Source organism: Ascaphus truei, chromosome 21 (assembly GCF_040206685.1).
Source record: "Ascaphus truei isolate aAscTru1 chromosome 21, aAscTru1.hap1, whole genome shotgun sequence".
NCBI lineage: Eukaryota > Metazoa > Chordata > Amphibia > Anura > Ascaphidae > Ascaphus > Ascaphus truei.
The window spans coordinates 15,038,586-15,061,080 of record NC_134503.1 but is presented as its reverse complement, the minus strand read 5'-3'; the positions used below and the strand labels follow the sequence as shown (position 1 = coordinate 15,061,080).

The 22,495-nt window shown below is 46.9% G+C and overlaps 2 protein-coding genes across 4 annotated transcripts in view; one reads left to right on the top strand and one right to left on the bottom strand.

The window, feature by feature from the left end:
• Positions 1–1,713: 1,713 nt before the first annotated feature.
• Positions 1,714–22,461, top strand: PAXX (PAXX non-homologous end joining factor). 3 transcript variants are annotated; one of them, XM_075579075.1, is made up of 8 exons: positions 1,715–1,880; positions 8,802–8,862; positions 10,275–10,327; positions 11,230–11,420; positions 15,700–15,774; positions 15,973–16,066; positions 16,187–16,272; positions 22,326–22,461. In XM_075579075.1, the coding sequence occupies exons 1-7, from the start codon at positions 1,759–1,761 to the stop codon at positions 16,224–16,226; spliced, it is 636 nt and encodes a 211-aa protein (XP_075435190.1). In that variant the 5' UTR covers positions 1,715–1,758; the 3' UTR covers positions 16,227–16,272; positions 22,326–22,461. The 3 variants fall into 3 exon arrangements, with proteins under 3 accessions (XP_075435188.1, XP_075435190.1, XP_075435189.1); XM_075579074.1 differs by lacking the exon at positions 22,326–22,461 and having other exon boundaries at positions 16,187–16,318; XM_075579073.1 differs by lacking the exons at positions 15,973–16,066; positions 22,326–22,461 and having other exon boundaries at positions 1,714–1,880; positions 16,187–18,392.
• The window catches only part of CLIC3 (chloride intracellular channel 3), a 26,687-nt gene continuing 22,102 nt past the window's right edge, over positions 17,911–22,495 (bottom strand). Inside the window, exons 4-6 of the mRNA XM_075579076.1 lie at positions 22,352–22,458; positions 21,312–21,487; positions 17,911–18,984 (exon numbers count right to left, since the gene is read on the bottom strand). Of these exons, the coding sequence (XP_075435191.1) occupies positions 18,823–18,984; positions 21,312–21,487; positions 22,352–22,458 (445 nt within the window). The 3' untranslated portion in view covers positions 17,911–18,822. The remainder of the gene's footprint in view (positions 18,985–21,311; positions 21,488–22,351; positions 22,459–22,495) is intronic.

Below are 22,495 nucleotides of genomic sequence, written 5' to 3'. Positions count from 1 at the left end.
TGACACTACACAGACCGCGATATGCGGTCTGTAGGGAGCGGGAGGTGGGCAGGAGTGGGAGGATTGACAGGGAGGGGGGCGTGGCTTGAGCGGAGGGACCCGCTACTCTCCCCCCACTCCCTCCCTCCACGGGCTGCAGGTAAGTAAAACACACACAGGCACTCATACACACACACACACACACACACAGGCAGGCACTCACGCACTCATACACACACACGCGCGCACACACAGGCAGGCACTCACGCACTCATACACACACACACACACACAGACAGAGGCAGGCACTCAGGCACACACATACACACAGACAGGCACGCACGCACTCAGACACACACAGACAGGCACTCACCTGCTTTCACTCCACACTCCTCCCCGATCCCCGAAGCCTATCCTCCCCCCGCAGCCTCCCCTCCCCATTGGCTCACAGCCACACCACGTGACGCGTCAACGCTAGGAAACACCATTCTCTTGTGTCTCCTAGCGGCTGACGCGTCACAGCGTGTAGTCAGCTGTGCAGCCAGTGGGGACCGGGACCGGCTCGCAATGATTCCCCTGCTGGTGGGGAACTCGCGTGTGGCCGCCCGCGCCAACGAGCGCAGCGGGTCCCAGGCCTAAGACCTGCGCTTCCGCAAGCGCGCGGAAGCGCAGGTGAGCCCCTACTAAAGCCGCTCTAATTGTGGCAGTAGGGGCTCAGGGCTGAGCGGGAGCGCGCGTCAGCACGCTTCCGCCAGCAAGCGGTAAACATGGTCAAGGCCTTAGCTGTCACACTGTTGACCTTGAGTTAGTAGCACAGTGGTACATGGGATGGTTACAGTGTTACTCATGTTGAATGCCATTGCCTTATTTGTTTTGCTGCTGCCTTGATTTGTGGCAATTTTAATTGAACTATTGAGTGGAGAAAGAGTATCTCAGTGGTAATAGCACTGCTTTAACAGACCCTCCAAGATTGCAATAAGTACACTATAGTCCCTATCAATGTAGGGTAGAAAAATGTGTAAGCAAATGTGTCTCTCCTGTGCAGACCCCATTACACATGCAATGTATGTATTACTATATGCAAAGATCATTTGACCAGTAAAACACTTGTATTTTTTTTAATGACTTGTATGTAACCATATGCACATAGAAGTGGGGATAACATCCCTATAACACGCTGATCATTTATCAAATCGATAATCGATCTTCAAGCTGCTGAAGGTCCTGAGATACAGCCAATGGGAGCCAGAGAGCTCCTGGGCACGCACACAGGAGCAGGGATAGGTACAGTGCCTGCTAAATAGTGGGGGGCATGGTTTAGAAGTGGGGGGACCCAGCTCGTATCCCACTGTCCGCTAGTTGCGACCTGGGGCAGTTTGGTTTAACTCCGTTCCCCCAGGTACCGCAAATTAGATTGTAAGCTCCACGGGTTAGTATCTGCAAAACTGCTATGTACAGCACAGCGCACTCTGCCAGCACTATATTGAAAATATATTTGACTTGTATATTAACAGGCATTATCCTTACTGTGCGTATTGCACCACGGGCAATACATTTAAAGCAGGTCCCGCCCACTGCGGTGTCTCCCCGCCCACTATTATGTAGGCCCGCCCTCCGGCGCGGAACACCGCCCAGTACTATGTAACCCCGCCCTTCGGTTACGTAGCACCGCCCACCTCGATGTAACCCCACCCTCTGCTGCGTAACCCCACCCCCGGTACGTAACCCCGCCCTCTGGTTCGAAACCCCGCCCTTCACAGGAACAGTGAAGAGACCGTAATGGATCCTCAGCCTCAGCCCCGACGCTGGTCTCCCCTCTGTACTGTGAGCCATGGCGGGCAGCAGTATCTCTGTCACAGCAGCAGCCTCAGCACCCAGAGTGACGGCGGCATGCAGATCCAGTAAGTACGGAACACCCTGTGCGACTGCACCTGTCATATTCACCTGTACCTACTGCACCTGTCATATTCACCTGTACCTACTGCACCTGTCATATTCACCTGTACCTACTGTATCTGTCATATTCACCTGTACCTACTGCACCTGTCATATTCACCTGTACCTACTGTATCTGTCATATTCACCTGTACCTACTGCTTCTGTCATATTCACCTGTACCTACTGTATCTGTCATATTCACCTGTACCTACTGCACCTGTCATATTCACCTGTACCTACTGCACCTGTCATATTCACCTGTACCTACTGTATCTGTCATATTCACCTGTACCTACTGCACCTGTCATATTCACCTGTACCTACTGTATCTGTCATATTCACCTGTACCTACTGCACCTGTCATATTCACCTGTACCTACTGCACCTGTCATATTCACCTGTACCTACTGTATCTGTCATATTCACCTGTACCTACTGCACCTGTCATATTCACCTGTACCTATTGTATCTGTCATATTCACCTGTACCTACTGCACCTGTCATATTCACCTGTACCTACTGCACCTGTCATATTCACCTGTACCTACTGTATCTGTCATATTCACCTGTACCTACTGCACCTGTCATATTCACCTGTACCTACTGTATCTGTCATATTCACCTGTACCTACTGTATCTGTCATATTCACCTGTACCTACTGTATCTGTCATATTCACCTGTATCTACTGCACCTGTCATATTCACCTGTACCTACTGCACCTGTCATATTCACCTGTACCTACTGTATCTGTCATATTCACCTGTACCTACTGTATCTGTCATATTCACCTGTACCTACTGCACCTGTCATATTCACCTGTACCTACTGTATCTGTCATATTCACCTGTACCTACTGCATCTGTCATATTCACCTGTACCTACTGTATCTATCATATTCACCTGTACCTGTCATATTCACCTGTACCTGTATCTGTCATATTCACCTGTACCTGTCATATTCACCTGTACCTGTTTCTGTTATATTCACCTGTACCTGTCATTCACCTGTACCTACTGCACCTGTATATTCACCTGTACCTACTGCACCTGTATATTCACCTGTATATTCACCTGTACCTGTCATATTCACCTGTACCTGTCATATTCACCTGTACCTGTTTCTGTTATATTCACCTGTACCTGTCATTCACCTTTACCTACTGCACCTGTATATTCACCTGTACCTGTCATATTCACCTGTACCTGTCATATTCACCTGTACCTGGGGGGGGGGGGACGTTTAACTAGTTATCTCCTATTGATGCACATATTGGCCAAGATTTACTAAGCAATAAAACTGGCTGGCACGTTGGTTTGGGTTCTAAACATTTTTTCCTATTTTGAATATGATTTCCCAAAAATTCTGCTTTTGTCTTAATATATTATATGGCAAAAGAATCCAAATTAGCAGGAAAATGGTAAAAGATAATCAAAGATACAAAAGATAACTAGCTGCTCAATCCTAATACATCAGTTGGCAATTAATGGTAGAAGGCGGTGCATGGGAGATAAATAATACACTGCACAGTAATTGGTCACAGAAACCAGTGACTGTGCTGTACATGTAAAAGATAATCGCGCCTCAATTATTATTATTTTTGCCTAAAATAAGTATAATCATACGGGCAATCCGGGAATGTTTTTTTGTATTAATAATTTCACAGCCTCTCTATCTGGTTAACATTAGCAGCAGCAGCGGCGCCTTAAAATAACAGAAAGTAGTGTGCCATGTCTGAGGTCACATGTTCCTGCAGCCGCTGAACCCTATGCTTTAAAAGGAAAAGTGGATCAGCACGTTAGTAAATATAAAGGCAAGTTTGTCAATCGTATGGGACCGCTTTGACGTGCCCACCTCTAACCAGCACACTTTGACCTCTGATCTATGCCCCTTGTTCAATATGCTGTCTCCCAGCTTCAAACTGGGGCAGATACCAGTGTCAGAATTCTAAAGCTAAGGGATCCCATTGACCGTAAATGGATTTTTTTCCATTTGATAAATCTGGTGCTGTTCTTTTTGACTGGCTGGGCCTTCATTTTGCAGCCTGGAGACTTCACTAAATACCCTATTTCCTCGATTCTAAGACGCACCTTTTTTCCGATTTTCACATGTCTAAAATCGGGGTGCGTCTTAGAATCGATGTATAAAAAAAAAAAAATAGTGTCTACGGTAGTAACCGCCTATTTTTACTTACCATGTTTCAGGAAAGGTCCCATGTCAGCGGAGGACAAAGCGGGTGGCGGGAATGCGGCGGGACAAGTCCCAAGTCTACAGGTGAATGAAGATAAGAAGACAGTGGGCGTGCGGCGGCGGCAGGAGATCATAATAGCAGTAGAGCTGAGCAGGGCGACATAGGGGAACGGCTTGGGAGGTGCACACTGCAACCGAAAGTCAGACACCAGTCAACTTCCGGTGTTACAGTGTGCACCTCCCAAGCTGTTCCGCTATGCCACTCTACTCCTGCTCGGCTCTCCTGCTATTATGATCTCCTACCGCCACCGCACGCCGGCCCGCTGTCTTATCTTCATTCACCTGCTGACTTGGGACCTGTCCTGCCCCACTGCCGCCCGCTGTCCATCTTCAACCATCTACAGACGTGGGGCCTCTCCTACTGCCGCTGCTCGCTTCATCCTCCGCTGACATGGGACCTCTCCTGAAACATGGAAAAGTGAAAAAGTAATTTTCCTCGATTTGTAAGGGCCAAATCGATGGTGCGTCTTACAATCGAGGAAATACGGTAGATCTTTTTTTATTCCCATTCATTAGGATTACATGGAGCTGGGAAGTGACTTCACAGCCTATGGAATAGGGACCTATGCCTTTATTTTTAGTATGTTTTAAAAGTGCATGGTATTGGTCTTCTGGTTTTAGAGGTTTCCAGGCAGGATTTGACATGGGTTTTTTAATTAATGGCAGTGAATTGCCTTTTGATGAGACATTAAAGGTGACTTTTGCACATAGGGTCACATGCCGACAGCATTCTTGTCAATATCGCAAAGTAACAGGTGATTTTGCCAAACAAACACAGAGTTTGACGTTGGTTTTTCTCAGTTGTTTAGTCTTCCCGTTGGTTGCTTCCATTGGATGATGCTCGGAGCCTTTACGTACTAAAAGTGGCCTGGCTACATCGCAAAATAGTCCTTTTCAAGACGGACAGGGGTGTAGCACCCAAATAATCTAAAAACACAGGAAAACAATTTAAACAGCATATTACATACATCTACAACATGTGTATGTACTGTATGTCGTTGCACATGCATACTCACACAACATGTACAATCTCTGTATAATATTGTGTATATCCGTGTGCCTGTGCTTTGAATGCCGATGCGTGTGTTGATCAGTGTGTTAATGTGTCTGTACAGTATGAGTGTATCGTGTTAACAAGTTTGTGCGTTGTAGCTAAATAGCACCCTGTGCTGGCATTAGGATTAGCAGCTATATGTGGCACAGAACACCATTAACCCCCTTCAGGGGTTGGCACTATTTCAAGGTTGCTAGCAAATCAATATATCGTTGCCGTTGCTAGTTAAGCTGTATAGCAGATAGGAAGCACCTGTTCTGTATTATTCGTTAGGAAGATAATATGCTGCTTCCTACAAGAGGTAACCAGTCTGCGTTTCGCTTCTGTTAGCTCCATCTCTCGTGACTCTCGGGGACCGCAACCATTACACCTTTGTGGATATTTCAGATGCACAATTTTTACATTAGCTGCAATCACACTCCAGTGCTTTTGAGATTGTCTGTGTTGGATCTTTTGCAGTTTAGCAACCCTCAAAAGAAATCACACCATTGGGTGGTGGTTATATGATGCAAACTCAACTAATTCAGTGCTCAAGAACTTGGCTCATAGTTAGCAAGCTGTGCTATTGCAGAAGACCTCTTCCAGTACTGGAAGACCACGGGAGGCCTATGTACTAAACGGTGCAAAACGAGCACACGGAAATCTCATTTTAAATTGCACTTGTGTGCTCCTCTGTACGAACCTGCAAATACTCCGAAATGTGCTTTCGGCTAGAGGTGGGGCGGATTGTTTTACCAAAATTCAATCCGAAGGCGGATTGGGCGGCAACAAATTTGGGCGGATGCTCCTAAATTCGCCATCGGTTTCCCCACCGCCGACTTTATATTAACTTTGATTTTACATATGTAACCCTGTTTCCCCCACCCAATCTCACATAGGGTCTCCTAGGGGAAATACTACTCTGGTTACATCTGTCAGTGTGGTGCATACCTGCTGGTAACAGGGGGTCCTGGGTCTCCCGCATGGTGGTAAAGGGGAATAACAGGACAGACTACTGGGATTGCGCCCAAATCCTACTCACAGGTGCAGCGCCTCCATCTTGTGCAGCCCCCAGCTGTATGGGGTGAAGTCTCTGCAAAAGAACTCTCCCCCTTCCTCCCAATATACTTCAGTCTCAGGCCAGGAAGGTATAGGTAAAATGCAGCAGCTCTTTATTTTGTCTTCACTATTCAGCAGCTGTTCTCACCAGGTCTTCCCCCTCAGGATGTCCCTGAACTCACACCCAGCCAAGGGCACCAAGAGAGGTTCTAGCTCTTCCCCTATCCCCTGGTGGGATAGGAGGTATGGGTCTACCCACGCTCTCCGGAGGGAGGGCCTCAAGCCTACCAGAGCCCTGGCAGCTCAGTACGGGTACCCTGTCTCTATCAAGGTAGAGACCCACTGACTAAATAGGAAGTTACAGTACATTAAGTAAGCTCCAGTAAGCACCACCCCGTGTCTCTAATTGGACACAGAGCCTGATGACACTACCTTCACGGACTCACTGAACAGCATGTGTGGGGAAACCCCATGATTGCTCTTTGCAAACCTGCCCTTACCAGGTATTACTGCCAGGAAGAGGACAGAACTATAGCCCCAAAACTACCCAAGGCTACACATAATTAAAATCTTGCGCCAAAACCCGCCCACTTCCAAACTCCCACAATGGTGTAGGCCTGAGGCTGCACCCCTTTTTATAATCTCTTCCCCCCCCCCCCCCCAGAACAATGTTAAAAAAAAAAACATAACAAAAAACAAATTTTGGGGAGCGGACGGGAGGATTCGAATTTTATCAAACTCTTTACCAATCTCCACCATCAGCGCCATTTTAATTTTTTTTATTGCCGCACAGAAATGGACTGCGCTTGGTATACAGAGTTTGGGGAATGTAGTTAAAAAAAAAAAATTCTGTACACCCCAAAAAAGGACAAAGTTCCATCAAAACCATCCGCCCCATTTAATCGCAAGTCTGTAATTAGTGTTGGCGCTGAAATAAGCTCCTGTGCACCAACCAAATCTTTACTTGACGGACCACGAATGTTTTATTATTATTATTGGTAACAAAATGTATTCTTTTCAGTGTGGTTCCTATAAATAAAATATTATACTAATGAGGGATATTTACTAACACTAGTTCTGAATACAAAATTCTATACCGTATTTTCATTTAAATTGTATCAATCGGATGTAAAACCTGATGCGACGCGGCAAACGTCATTTAAATGACCGATGCGCCCCGCATAAAGACCTTCGTACAACGCACATTTTATAAAGGTTTGTACGTTTTTTGCACTAAAATGTTGACGTACAATAATTTTTTTTAATATAGATCTTTCCACGCATATTCCCTTACCGCCCAGTCAAGTCAGTCGGCTGTAAAGTGTCTTATGGAATAGTGCCACTTGGTAATTATGGGCTGCTTGTCCCCGTGTTTGGGTGACCGGCCGGCTATTTTGGGTGCCACCCTTTGGGATGCCGGTGACGTTTGGCATTGGCGGATTTGTTCTGATCTGAAAAACGGCGTCCAGAGCAGACAACGGAACGAAGCCATCGTGTTTACCAAGTCAGGTCTCGATTATACCAGATGCCGCCGAGCGGTAGCGCGAACCGGTGACGTCGCCCCTACGCTGCCGCCGAGCGTCATCTAGATTATAGCCGGGAAACTGCAAACCGGGGCGGAGGCGTGGCCATGAGCGGTTCACCCCCATTGGCTGGAACCGCTCACGTGACGCGGCCGGCGCCAGCCAAAAACAAATCACAGGATCGCGCCAGGGGACCTCCGCCCTGCAGTTCCACGCGGCGCGCACGGTTTTTGGTATAATCCCGGCCTTGGAGGTATGTATATCTTCATTTATGTAGCACCCATACCTGTACTCAGCGCTTTACAAGAGAGACAATACAGTGCAGGGAATTATAACACAATAAGTGCAACAAACAAAATCAGACAATAGGAAAGGAAATCCCTGCCCCGAAGAGCTTACAATCTAAGTGAGTTTTCCTAGGTCTAAAATATGGAATGAGTGGCCTGTAACGGTCTAGATCTGTAGTTCTCAGCCTATGATACATGTACCATTGTAAGGGGGACTGTACATTACTGCGGATCTACTCACCTCTGAATTTGTGTGTATCAGAATTATATACACACATATAGTGTGTGTGTGTGTGTGTGTGTGTGTGTGTGTGTGTGTGTGTATATATATATATATTGGTGTGTGAGGTAACTCTCAATGTATTATTTCCTGGTAAAACTGTTATGTATGTACACTGTATGTATGGGTGTGTGTTATTATGGTGTCAACACCTTTTAAACCTTAGACAAATACATTTGTCTTAATGCACCTGTTTGCAGCACAGTATATAGGGTTTCCAGGCCTTGCAATGAGAGGGTGTCTGTGTGTGTGTCTGTGTGTGTGTCTGTGTGTGTCTGTGTGTGTCTGTGTGTGTCTGTGTGTCTCTTGCTTGGGGTCACGAGGGTTTGGATGCAGGTCCGTCCCTTTCTGTCAGTTGACATTCGGCCTCCCGTGCTGGTTTTATTCTATGCAAAGTATTTTGCCCACAAAGTAATAATGTATGTCTGTAACTGTCTGCTTCTGTCCCTCAGTGTCACTGACGGTATTGAGGTTTGGAGGGCAGAGCTGACCGAGGAGATTCTGGAGGAGTGGGTAAGTGTCACAAGGAGTTAATGGTAACCCAGTCACATGTGGCTTTTGCATATTGTATCCCAAGTAGGATCTGAAACTACTGCTAGCATAATCTATGCACCCGCACTAGCTTTACGCCCGCCCACACTATTTTTACGCTCCCGCCCGCGCACACAATTTTTACGCCCACCCGCGCACACTTTTTTAACGCCCGCGCACACTTGCTTTACACCTGCCCGCTCACACTAGCACACAAGCGTTACGCCTGCGCATATTATTTTTACGCCCGCACACTAGCTTGACACCTGCCTGCTCACACTAGCACACTAACGTTACGCCCACGCACACTAGCTTTACGCCAGCCCCCTCACACTAGCACACTAGCTTTACGCCCACCCGCGCCCTCACTAGCTTTATGCTCGCTCACACTAGCACATTAGCATTACGCCTGCACACACTAGCTTCACGCACACCCGCTCAGAGTAGCTTTATGTATGCATGCACTAGCATTATGTACGCACGCCCACTCACTAGCTTTATATACACGCACAGAAGCTGTACACATGCGCGCACACACACTAGCTTTATGCGAGTACACACACTGAGTAATATAGAAGAATTACTTGCACCTATTAAAATCTGCTCCACTACATCTTGTAGACTCGGGAGTATAGTTACCATGCGATACTCTGACCTGTATTGGTACTTCTTGTGACGTGTGCTACATTCATTGTATGTTCTGCCATGCACAGTGCTGTGCGGACTAGCAGCTCTTTATACAGCTCTGCAAATATCATGAATACTTTCATTTTAATATAATGCAGACAGTTTACACCACACAGTAAACATGAACAATTCATGGCCCCCCATAAAACGTGTAATCTAATTGGAATTGGCATCTAAGATATATTTGAAAGTAGCCGACTTGTTACACAAAGATGTCACACTGCTTCCAGTGGAAGTCTTCCACATCAGGTCACTGCCTTTATATACCAGGTTACATTGCGTGGCCTGGCCAGGGGGCACCGTGGCATGGCCAGGGGGGCGCCGTGGCATGGCCAGGGGGGCGCCGTGGCATGGCCAGGGGGGTGCCGTGGCATGGCCAGGGGGGCGCTGTTGCATGGCCAGGGGGGCGCCGTTGCTAGCTTGATCACGAGGTTTCCCCCTTATTTCAGAAGGTTACACCGGCACTTGTTAAGTAACCCATGTTATTTCATTTCTATTGGTTTAGGGCAGATTTGTGTCTGGCTGCAATACGTAACTTGCAAACAAAAGCATTGTTCATAGATGTAACTATGTACAGAGCTATTTAGAGCTCACACGTGTCTTCCTATATACTGGGGGAGCCCAGTAGGAAGGAAGCAAATGTACTGACGAGGGGTGTGGGGTTAGTAAATGCTATTGATTCATGCTAATAACTTTCTCCTTTTCAGAAGATAACAAACAGTGGTCTGTCGCCTTCCCAGGACAGTTCAGAAAAGCTTAGGTAAACTGTGCCATGCAGACCCGGCACCTGAGCGCCAAACCCACCGGCTCCCGCGTCAAACCCACAGGCTCCCACGCCAAACCCACCGGCTCCCGCGCCAAACCCACAGGCTCCCGCGCCAAACTCACCGGCTCCCGCGCCAAACCCACAGGCTCCCGCGCCAAACTCACCGGCTCCCGCGCCAAACCCACTGGCTCCCGCACCAAACCCACCGGCTCCCGCGCCAAACTCACCGGCTCCCGCGCCAAACTCACCGGCTCCCGCGCCAAACCCACTGGCTCCCGCACCAAACCCACCGGCTCCCGCGCCAAACTCACCGGCTCCCGCACCAAACCCACCGGCTCCCGCGCCAAACCCACAGGCTCCCACGCCAAACCCACCGGCTCCCGCGCCAAACTCACCGGCTCCCGCGCCAAACTCACCGGCTCCCGCGCCAAACCCAACGGCTCCCGCGCCAAACCCAACGGCTCCCGCGTCAAACCCACCGGCTCCCGCACCAAACCCACAGGCTCCCGCGTCAAACCCACCGGCTCCCGCACCAAACCCACAGGCTCCCGCGTCAAACCAGCACACCACTCATTTATTTTAATATTCAACCATTGCTTTCAGATTTCCTTGTTTATTGGAGGCATTTCATTGCTTTGCTTCCTGCTTATTGCACTCTTAGTTCCCTATACAGTACATTAAGCGGACCCCTCTGCTCCTACACCCCCCCCCACCCCTCCTGAAGGTGAAGCTCTGATGCTGTGAGGACGATTGTCACACAGGGAGTCGCACTATTCCTGTTTAGGTTGACTCTCTTCTGGTATCAGTCTTTTGCAGCAAGCCCAGTCTTTAGAGTTGAAGCAGTCGGAGGTTTCATGACCATATCTTACTATATATGTCTATCTCACTCCCCATAGAGAGACCTTCCAGCGCAATGCCCCTCTCTTAGAGGTACAGGGCAGCTTGGCCAGTTTAACCATCCCACTGGACTCTGGGAATGTGACCATCGACCTTTTCAAGGTGCCCATCTCTGAGGCCCGGTCCCACCTGCAGGCTGTGATGTTCGATTTAGCGGATCGAGTGAGGAATCTGGAGAAGCTCTTGAGAGGTACTGATGGAGATCATTGGTCTAAGGCACAGTGGGGTGATTCAGACGTAGCAACCGGGTACAGCTGTCATCGCCACTGTAACACATGACTCCCCCACATCCACTGACTGATTTAAAAAAAACATGTTTGGTGTGAGAGCTATGGACCAAGAGTTGTGATTGCTGCAGTGTCGCTGTCCTGTCGGTCACTGCTGATCATGCAGTAGACCGATCTCCATTCAGCAATTCTGGTCCTCATCTCCTTTCACCTTCTCATTGCAAACCTCTGTGCAAATGTCTCTGCACATGCAAAGCCTTATCACGTTTCCTGCCAGAGATTCATTCAGTAATTCTGTGAAGGGTGAACATGAACTGATAGCCAGGTTCGGACAGTATTAGCCTTGTTCTGTTTCCACTATTTAATGGCAATGCTATTTGTCACCTTTAGTATTGTAACGAAGCAATGATCTTCAAGTGCATGCCACCGCCTTTGACGTTGGGGGGGAGACTGATCCCTTTCTAGCCTCAGTGGTTGCAGCGTGTATACAGGATGGTCATAGTTGGATAAATCTCATGTCAACACACTGATGGCAATGGTGGTGGGTAAGGCACTGGTGTTGAATTCACAAGTGTTGGCTTCTAGCCCCGGCCGCACATGCTCGTTCTGATCTTGTCTGTGCGCAACTACAATTAGTTTAGTGATATTACACATCCTATCCATCTCTTGCAGACCAGATCGCCCAGAGGTGGCTGTATGCAAAATGCTTTGGAACTTGAAGATGCAATGTAAATCTACTGCTGTTACAAAGTTACATTGTAGATGAGGTTGAAAAAAAGACATACGTCCATCAAATTCATCTTATGCTAAATTTAGATGACACATTATCCTATATCTGTACTTACAGTATATGGATTCAGAGGAAGGCAAACGAAAAACCCCAGTGACACATTTTAATGATATCTCATAAGGGGAAATATAAATTCCTTCCTGACTCCAAATATTGGCAATCAGATTACTCCCTGGATCAACATCCTTCCCATGTTTACTTATTAGGTATGTCCCCGTATCCTTTTACTTTCTAAAAAGATGTCCAGCTTTTTTTTTTTTTTTTAACAAAGCTATTGTATCTGCCATCACAGTCTCCATGGGTAATGAATTCCACATTGTAACTGCCCTTACTGTAAAGAACCCTTTCCTTTGTTGCTGGTGAAATCTCCTTTCCTCCAACCATAAGGGATGACCCGAGTCCTTTGTACTGCCCTTGGGATGAATAGTTATTTTGAAAGCTCCTTGTATTGTCCCCGAATATATTTGTATATAGTTATCATATCCCCTCTTAGACGCCTCTTTTCTAATGTAAATAAATAAAATTTAGCTAGCCTCTCCTCATTATTCATCCCCTTTATTAGTTTGGTGGCTCTTCTCTGCACTCTCTCTAGTTCCATAATGTCTTTTCTATGGAGTGGTGCCTAAAATTGTACTCCTTATTCAAGGTGTGGTCTAACTAATGCTTTATAAAGGGGCATAATTATGTTTACTTCCCTTCATTGCCCGTTTAATGCAAGATAAGATCTTGTTTGCCTTTGCAGCTACTGCATGACTTTGGGCAATATTGCTCAACCTGCTGTCTACAACCACTCCTAAATCCTTCTCCATCAAAGATTCTCCTAATTTATCCCCATTTAATTTGTAAGTTGCCTGTTTATTCTTGCTTCTCAAATGCATAACCTTACATTTATCTGAATTAAACCTCATCTGTCATTTACCTGCCCAAGTTTCCAGTCTATCCAAGTCCTTCTGGAGAGAAATTACATCCTGCTCTGATTCTACTACCTTACACAACTTGGTGTCATCAGCATGGATGGAGACTTTTCTCTCTATGCCAACCTCAAGGTCATTAATAAACGAAGGTAAAAGGCAGGGGTCCCAGTACCGATCCCTGAGGTACTCCACTCACAACTTTAGCCCAACCTGAAAAAGTTCCATTTATGACAACCCACTGTTGTCTATCTTTCAACCATTTTTCAATCCAGGTGCAAATATTTTGACCGAGTCCAATTTGCTTTATTTTGTACACTAACTTCTTGTGTGGAACCAATCAAATCAAAAGCCTTTGCAAAATCTAAGTAGACCACATCAACTGCATTACCCTGGTCTAAATTCCTACTTACCTCCTCAAAGAAACAAATAAGGTTAGTTTGGCAAGATCTATCCTTCATAAATCCATGCTGACTATTACTAATAATTTTGTTTTTCCATTAGGTATTCCTGAATATTATCCCGTATTAAACCTTCAAGTAGTTTCCCCACTATTGATGTCAGGCTTACATGTCAGTAATTCCCCGGTTGTGATCTAGCTCCCTTTTTTAAATATAGGCACCACGTCTGCTTTACGCCAATCTTATGGTACTGAGCCTGTGGAAATGGTCCTTGAATATTAAATGTAATGGTTTGGCTATTGCAGTACTTAACTCCTTGAGAACTCTTGGATGTATGCCATCGGGGCCAGGTGCCTTATTTACTTCCATTTTATCAAGCTGCCTATGAACTTCTTCCTCAGTTAACCAATTGTTCATTAATATGGAGGTTGTGGCTTCCTCCTGCGGCACTACTATTGCAATTGATTCTTCCCTGGTAAACACAGAGGCAAATAATGTGTTTAATACCTCATCTTTTTCCTCATCTCCAATAATCTTCTTGCCTATCTCACACTGAAAGGGTCCTATATTTTCCTTTTCTCATTTTTTTGTTATTAAGGTACTTAAAGAACTTTTTAGGGTTGACCTTACTTTCTATTGCAATCCTTTTTTCCTTATCCATTTTTGCTCATTTAATTGCCCTTTTGCAATTTTTGTTACATTCCTTATAATTCTGATACGATGTCTCTGTCCCTTCTGACTTAAATAATCTAAACACCTTCCTCTTCTTGTCCATTTCCTCCCCTACCTGTTTATTTAGCCACATTGGTTTAGACTTGTTTTTTATATTTATTACCAAGGGTATACACTGATACGTGTGCTTTTCTAACAATGTTTTAAAGACTGCCCATTTATCTTGTACATTTTCCCCTGCAATATCATCCCAATGTATTCCTTTTAGATTAGTTCTCAGTTTATTAAAATCTACCTGTTTAAAGTCTTTGTTGAAGCCAAGTAATATGTTTTTTGATCATTTATTTCAAATGAGAACATGTTATGATCACTGTTACCCAAATGTCGTTTGATATTATCAAATCCAGTATTGCCCCACCCTATAAATACTGTTTTCTTTCGATGTAATGCTAATCGCATGGCCCCATTGCCCCAGTCTGTCGGGATTATTAAAATCATCCATAATGCAAACATGACCTTGTTTTGATGCCTTCTCCATTTGCAAAAGTATTTTGGCTTCCTCAATCTCACAGATATTTGGTGGTTTATAGCATATTCCCACAAACATTTTCTTTCTACTTTTACCCCCACTGCTAATTTCTAGCCACAAAGTCTCTACATTTTCATCATTCCCTTCACAGACATCATCCCTTATAATAGGTATTAGATCCGGTTTAACATATAAGCATACTCCACCTCCTCTTCTATTTGCTCGATCCTTCTAAAAAAAGGGAATAACCCTCTAAATTAACTGTCCAGTCATGAGTTTCATCCCACCATGTTTCAGTAATGCCTATGATATCATTCTGCTCCCTTGCAGCTATTAATTCAAGCTCCCCCATTTTATCTGTCAGGAGTCTTGCATTAGTTTTTTTCAGCCTGTACTATTATCGTATCTGCTCCTGCCTTTCTGCACCAATTGGGTTTAGTCTTTAGAAGTTTTCTAGTATTAGGCCTCGGGCATGGTCAGCGCTTAGGCGCTGACCCGTGCTGAGGCGCGCTGCTGCTCGGCACTGAGCCCCTGCAGCCGCAATGAGAGCGGCTTTAGCAGGGGCTCGCGCACGCTTCCGCACGCCTGCGGAAGTGTGTGTCTTAAGAAAGCTTTCGTTTCTTCGCTTGCCAGAGCGCAGGGCCGGTCACGTGAGCGAGTACGCCCAATTAGGGCGAACCAGCTCCGTGACGTCACTGGCCCGCCCACGGACGGCGCGCGCTCTAAGGCCAGGGAAAGTTCCCTCAGCCTCCGCACGGCTCCGCACGGCTGCAGTCTCTATGGACTAAGCCTTATCTGTATGTAGTATGGGTGTCTCCCTGCATGGCGAACTCTCACTTTGCCTCTCTGATCCCTTGCTATTTCCCCATCCCTATCTATTCTGTTTCTTGTCCCTCCCCCCCTCCATCCTAGTTTAAATATATTCATTTTCTTTTTCAGCTGCAGAGGGCACTGCTTCTGCATCCGTCAGCCCGGTGAAACCAACTCAAAGGAACCAGTTTCTGCTTATTCCAGGTAAATCAAAAATGTCTGCTCACCGGTTGCTTCTGGGTATTTACATTTTTATGTCCCCGCTCACGCGGAGCGCGCTCGTGTGCGGGCACGGACACTCGCCCACGCTTGGCGCTGGCGTAAACCAAAAAAAAATAATCTGACTTTGAACCGCGCATTAGCTTCCTCTGCTTTTATTTAAACGATATCACGCCCATTTAGATGTTGAGGCGCGAAAACAAGGGCGTGGGACCTCGGCCTCACAGCTCAAGAAGAGAGTTCCTGGAGAATCGCTCATTAATCCCGGCTGCAGAAGGTAACATGCTTCATGTCATATGTCAATTACACAAACCCAGCTCTTGCAGGTGGGAAACTCTGAGCAGTGAATGCTTACAGTATGTCAAGTAACTGTGTCAAACCCTCTCTCTCTCTGTAGGAAAAAGGCTGCTAAGGGAGTGGATTTTGAAGAGGTTTGAGCACCCAATGAATGTCCTGGACCACACGCACACAAGACACTTACAGGTCAGAGCATCAACCTCAACAGGATGTGGTTGCCACCTGGACGTTATTGGGAGAGAGTTTCAAAACCGTTCACTTTGCTCTCAAACAACAACATGGAGCTGGGGGCCGATCAGCTCTTTTGTAACTCAAATGATGGACTATCAGAAAAATGACAGCAGTGCCTCCCACTTCTAGTTCATTGGCAGAGCAGCTTGTATAGACTTGAGCCAGAATCCTAGCACCTCAGTAGTTACCATTGTTCAGAGATCTTGACCTGGGTTCGGTGCAAAGGAATCCTCCTATTGCAGTCGTGGCCAACTCCGGGCCCCAAGGGCCACCAACAGGTCAGGTTAAAGATATCCCTGCGTCCACACAGATGGCTCAATAAGTGGCTGTCATTTTTGATGGAGCCACCTCTGCTGAAGCAGGGATATCCTTGAAACCTGACCTGTTGGTGGCCCTTGAGTACTGGAGTTGGCTGCTCTTGTCCTATTGGAAGAGATGCCAGAGTCAGGCAGGACATCTTCTGCTTGCCCAGCCCTGCAGCAAGGTAAATGTATATGGCTTGTTGATTTTGGTCCAGGTAGCCTTCTATAAGTCTGCATACTCGGCTATTTATCTGCAGGAGGTAAAGCTAGGCACCGCGTACTCACTGACTCTACGCAGAAATACAGTTCACTTATTTATACAAGAGGTTTCTAGTCGCTGTAGCTGCAGGAATTGGCTACAATGAGATATGGTGCATGGCAGGGAGCGTATGTATTGCCATGTGGCAGTAGCCTCTTATTTACTTAATATGCTTCAGACATGTAAAAATAATAGTACTAAATCAGTCATGTTACTATACCTAAGGTGCATTCTGGTTTTGACACGGGGGACGCATACAAGCGCTTTCACACGACTGATCGAAGTGCGCCGTGTAGAAAATGCTGACATGCTCTATTTTGATTAAGGACATTTGATGTCCCGAGGAACGCCAAAGTAGTATCAATAAAGATTCTTGGTGTATTTATTACATTGTACGAAAGCAGGTGCACAGCCAGAGCGGACACCCGTTTGGATGCAATGTAACGAAAAATATTTGCTTTTTTTTTTTCCCCCTCCAAACTTTGGCGTTACCTGAAAACGTTGTTCTTTGCGGGATGTGGACAGGCGGTGACTAGGAGAGTACTACCTACTTGTTTAATTTTGATGCTAATATCAGGACTCGGCAACATTGTTCTCTATGTTGGGTTAGTGTTTAGACCACCTGCTTGTCTAAATCAGTGGTTCTTATGCTTTTGAGCAGAGGATCACCCACCCCTTCTCGCTCACACAGCTAGAACATGTCTGCTACCCAGCGGGTGTGTCCCATGCTGTCTGGAGACACAAGTGCTGCGATCTGCCTCTACCTGAACTCGGAGAAGGGCCTTCGTCTCCCGGACAGCTTGGCAGAACATCACAGAACACCAACACCACGGTACTCTGACGCCATGGTTGAGAAATACTGATCAAGTCAAATGATTATAGACCGGACATGAGCATCCATAATAGTGGTAATCTCTTCAGAAGCCTGTAACAGTGACGTTGTCGCAACTGTTCCCTTTGCAACAATGAAATGAGTCTGAAACCTTCTCTCTCTCGTGGGTTCGAATAATAAATCGGGCAAACGGGAGTGTCTTAAACTTTAACAAAATAAACTTTATTTACAGCCCAAATCCCAAGTTTGTGCAAGAGCAAAATGGTTACAATTAAATAAGAAGGGATGACGACAATGGAAGGTGACACAGGGGAAAAAGAGTACTGACATTAAATATATTTTAACCCCCTCTTGTGCTCGAAGAGGCCAGCAAGACCATGCATTGCTGGCCGCTTCAGCACAGAAGGATAGTGCTATAAGGTACAGGTTTTGCCATAAGAACAGCTGATGAATTTAGACCAGAGGTGCTCAACTCCAGTCCTCACCTTCTTACCCCACAGGTTTTCAGGATATCCCAGGTGGCTCAATCAGAGGTTGAGGCACCTGTGCTGGAGGATGGATATCCTGAAAACCTGGCCTAGTGGGGGGACTTGCAGACTGCAATTGAGCACCATTGAGTTAGATTGTGAAGTGATTTTCAATGTTAGAAATTACAGTAAATAAACAATTAAAGATGGAAAAAGTGTGTGTGTGTGTGTGTGTTTTTTTGGCAGAGACATAGGGGTGTGCGATATAGCACACAGAGCTATAGCCCGTGGGTAGCAGAGTCGGTTGCTACAAGGGCATTGTAAGACCACCTGCATGGAGGTGAGCCCACTGAATGCCCACTCTGTGGTGGGATCACAAGGTGGGGTTAGATGATGTGGGTTCCAACAAGGTGAGTTCGATCTGTCATTTCCAGTATGGCAGTATGTCCATTTAACCCCCTAGTTGCCAGAGGGGACAATAAGCAAAGCTGTTGCTGGCCTTTCTTGCAGGGTGGGGGTTAATGGGGAGAGAGGGTGCTGAAAATACTGTGTTAAAGGCATTATCAGATTTGGTATTGTCCTCCTCCTGTCAGGCTGGATCTCTGGTGCAGGGAAGGGGGTTCAGCTTTGGCCTATGGGGGATCCTCACTTCATAGGCTTTACCACCGTGCGGTAGTACTGAAGGATCTCCTCGTTGTTGGGACACGTGTATCTGAACTCGTTCAGCTCCGCTGCGCTGGAGAGATAGCGACTCACCCCCTTCAGGTCCTTGGGGATCTCAAACATGCGGTAGTGTTTGCACACGGTCTGTTGCAAAAAAAAGGGGGGGGGGGGAGAAGCGGAGAAGTCAGATCGCTGGAATGTAATGACCGCATTGCCGCAGGGACCTGCGCCGCGTTGCAAATGCACGAAAATGTGAGCAGCTTTAGCGCGCCGCTACTCCCGTTCGGGTAAATGGGAGTGGGGGCGCGCTGAGCCGTAGCACAGTTTAATTAATCTGGTTCTAAAGGGTGAAAGTGCTCATCTGGGTAACCGGCCCCGGTCACTCGTGTTCCGGAAAGTAACGCCCCAAGTGGTGGCGTCCGCAGCCGAACCTCGCAGTAACCTGTGGCTCTTTGTGCTGCATACATGCAGGTGGGAAAGTATGCAGCAGGACTGCACTGCGGTGTTAAACCGGCTCTGTGATAAATGCACTCAAGATAAAGATGAGCCGCAGCGGGGGGAGGGGGCTGGGAGATGTATTCAATATTACATTCCCCGGGCAGTAGGGGTGATACTGGTGAGGGCAGGGTGTGGATGAGAAGCTGGCGAGAGGTTCTTTTGGGGAAGAGGAAGGGAGAAGCTGGTGAGGTAGAAGCTTGTGTGAAGGGGAGCTTTTGGAGAAGAAGCTGGTGAGGAGGGCAGCATGTGGGGGAGGAGCTGGAGAGGGGAGAAGCTTGTGGGTTAGAAGCAGAGAGGAGGGGAGAAGCTTGTGATGAGGGGTGCTTGTGGGTGAGAAGTGGAGAGAAGCTTGTGAGGGAGAAGCTGGTGATGAGGGGTGCTTGTGGGTGAGAAGCGGAGGGGGGAAGCTGGAAGGAGGGGTGCTTATGAGGGAGAAGCTGATGAGGGCAGAGTGGGTGAGAAGCTGGTGATGAGGGGTGCTTGTGCAGGAGAAGTTGGGGAGGGGAGCAGTGTGTGAGGTTTCGTGTCTGTTTTAAGACAGTGTTTTGTACTTGGGAAACAAAAGGGGACCACTCCTGGCTGCGTACAAAACAAACGCCTGATTCGTATTAATATCCGTCGGGGCATCTCATGGAACAAAAATATACATACAACACCCCCACATAGAGGTGCGAGCAAGAGTTCCAATTACAGAGGCACTCAGTATGCAGAAGTTATTAATGCAAAGTTAGAAAAATGTTCAAATTCTTATTTAAGACCGAAAGGAAATGAAAGAACAAATCCGGGTCAGACTGGAGTCGTCATACTCAGTCCTAATTACTAGACCACGACAGCCGCTGTATACTGTATAGCAACATATGCAGCTGGGTTTGCAAGGAGAATAAAGTGCTTTAGCATTACGTTTCTGTGACGCACAATTTCTTTGCATATTATTGCCGGTTAATAGAGTATGATCAGCATAGCGGCCATATAAACGTGTGGATAAGCAGCGCCAAACACATGCGGGACGCTGGAGAGAGTTCATACTGTCATGGGGCCATCTCTGATTTTCCATAATGGAACCACAAGTACTATGTATGCTACAATTATAGCTACATACAAATACTTCTAACACCTAATAGTATTCCCTCCCCCGCATGGGACAGGGCACTGCTGCCATGGGCAGGCCGGACATTCTGTGGGCCTAAACTACATTCTGAAGCCTCAATACATCGTAAACTTAAACAGCGTGTTTGGAAGGCCACAGGTGGATTTCTATGTTACGATGGATGCTATGCTGATCATACTATGTTAACTGCACTAAAATGCGCAGGAACCATGTTTAATGGCGTAATGGTTAAGTGTATTACCACTTAACTCCTTCCAAACCCAGCTTTCTACTAAGTTACAGATGTCTGTGTCACTGCCAGGGCCGTCTTACCAGCATTATAGGCCCCCGGGCAAAGCGGTGCCCTGGGCCCCGCCAACTCTCCGCTACACGTCGTAATGTTTCTCCTTCTACCGAGTTAGCCGGAGATTTGAATGTTGAGGCGGGTGATCGGAAAATTAGTGTTAAATTCTGGTCTGTGCATAGATTAGCATGGAGCCCCTATGCTCGTGGGGCCCTCGGGCAACTGCCCAGCGTGCCCACGCGTTAAGACGGCACTGGTCACGGTCACTGTCTGTGACTAAGATTACAGTCAGGATACTCAGTCCTAAATAATAGTTGCCGCTCCCCCCCCCCCCCAACATTTTTAAATATTGATTTTTTTCCCTAACATTTGTATTAAGTTATTTTTTGCAGACTGTCTCTTTCACCCTCCACCTTTGTTTCATACTTCACAATTTTAGCTGTATAATACCAATTTAACCCGTTTGCGTTTAACAGGTTGGTTGGTTGATAGAAGTAGTGATTGAATAATAGCAGTGTGTAGTTTTTGTAGTGAGAGCATCAAGATCCACACAGCGTAACATGAAGAGGCTTAGACACTCACATTGATGATGTGCAGCTTGGGTAGGAGGTTACAGTCCGGCAGTGTCAGCTTGTCTCCGTCCAGGAATTTCCTGCGTGAGATGGTCAGTTTCGGATCACTGGTCAACTCATGCTGCAACGGGGCCAGCAGGTAACGGTCCAAGAGAAGCAGTGACCGCAGCAAGTTCTTCTGTAGAGCTACATAGGGACAGGGCAGTGTCACTTTCACCCTACAAACTAGTAACTAGTCCTGCAAGTTTATGAACGTAGGGCGTTGGACAAAGCCAAGTGTGAGCAGGAGGTGTCTTCTTCGGAGTCAGACCTTATAAGAACATGATGCCACATGAACTGTGCATTATCTCTAAGGCCGCGTCCATACTTAGCGCGACTCGAACAAAAGGCCACGCCTCTGTGATACAGGTCATAGAGTGCACGCCCGCACACGCGATTGCCGAGCAGACAAAATAATTGGATTTTGCCGCGCGACGGCCGGGTCACGTGAGCGGTTCAGCCAATGAGGGCGAACCAGCTCTGTGATGTCACGGCCGCTCCCCCCCGTCGAATCTTCCCCATAGCCACAAATTGCCTCTGTGGCGCCGCCCGCACCTAGTATAGCCTCAGCCTAAGGACCCATGGTTGCCTGTTTAGTTGAGTCTTATAAATGGAAGCATGGACAAGAAGTCATTGGATATGACTGGCCCAGATTTACTACGCCTCAGCACACCCAAAGCCCAATAACTTAAAAAGGCCTAAGGGTCAATAAAGGTTACCACTGCTTAATAAACATATCCTCTGCCTGTCACTGTGTGCCATGTATAGCTGTTCATGACACCATATATTTGCCAAGTAGTCTTCTGCCATAAGTTGTCTTCCAGGCCATGTGGTGTCTTGTTGCAAAAGACTGCTTAGTAAATATGGGCCTGTATTTTTTTTTTCTACATGTCTCCGACCTTGTGACTTGAAGGGCAACTATCCCAGCTGTTTCCTGCACATGTCCCCGTGTGTATAGCACTCCCTGTCTGTGTTTACTTTGCAGTATCTGCCCCCGTTGTCTGTACTCACGCTCGTCCTGGGCTGGGGCCTGGTTCTTGATGTACGCAGAGAATCGGTGGAACACATCATTCCCAGCAGAGCTCGATTCCTTGTACTTGGGAGCCATGCCGGGAAAACTGGTGGCAGAACACAGAGACTCGTTAACAGCCTGGT

Coding starts and splice junctions, on each gene's coding strand:
- PAXX (XM_075579073.1), top strand. CDS start 1,759: ATGGATCCTCAGCCTCAGCCCCGACGCTGGTCTCCCCTCTGTACTGTG. Junction 1,881..8,801: donor GACGGCGGCATGCAGATCCA/GTAAGTACGGAA, acceptor TCTGTCCCTCAG/TGTCACTGACGGTATTGAGG. Junction 11,421..15,699: donor TCTGGAGAAGCTCTTGAGAG/GTACTGATGGAG, acceptor TTTCTTTTTCAG/CTGCAGAGGGCACTGCTTCT.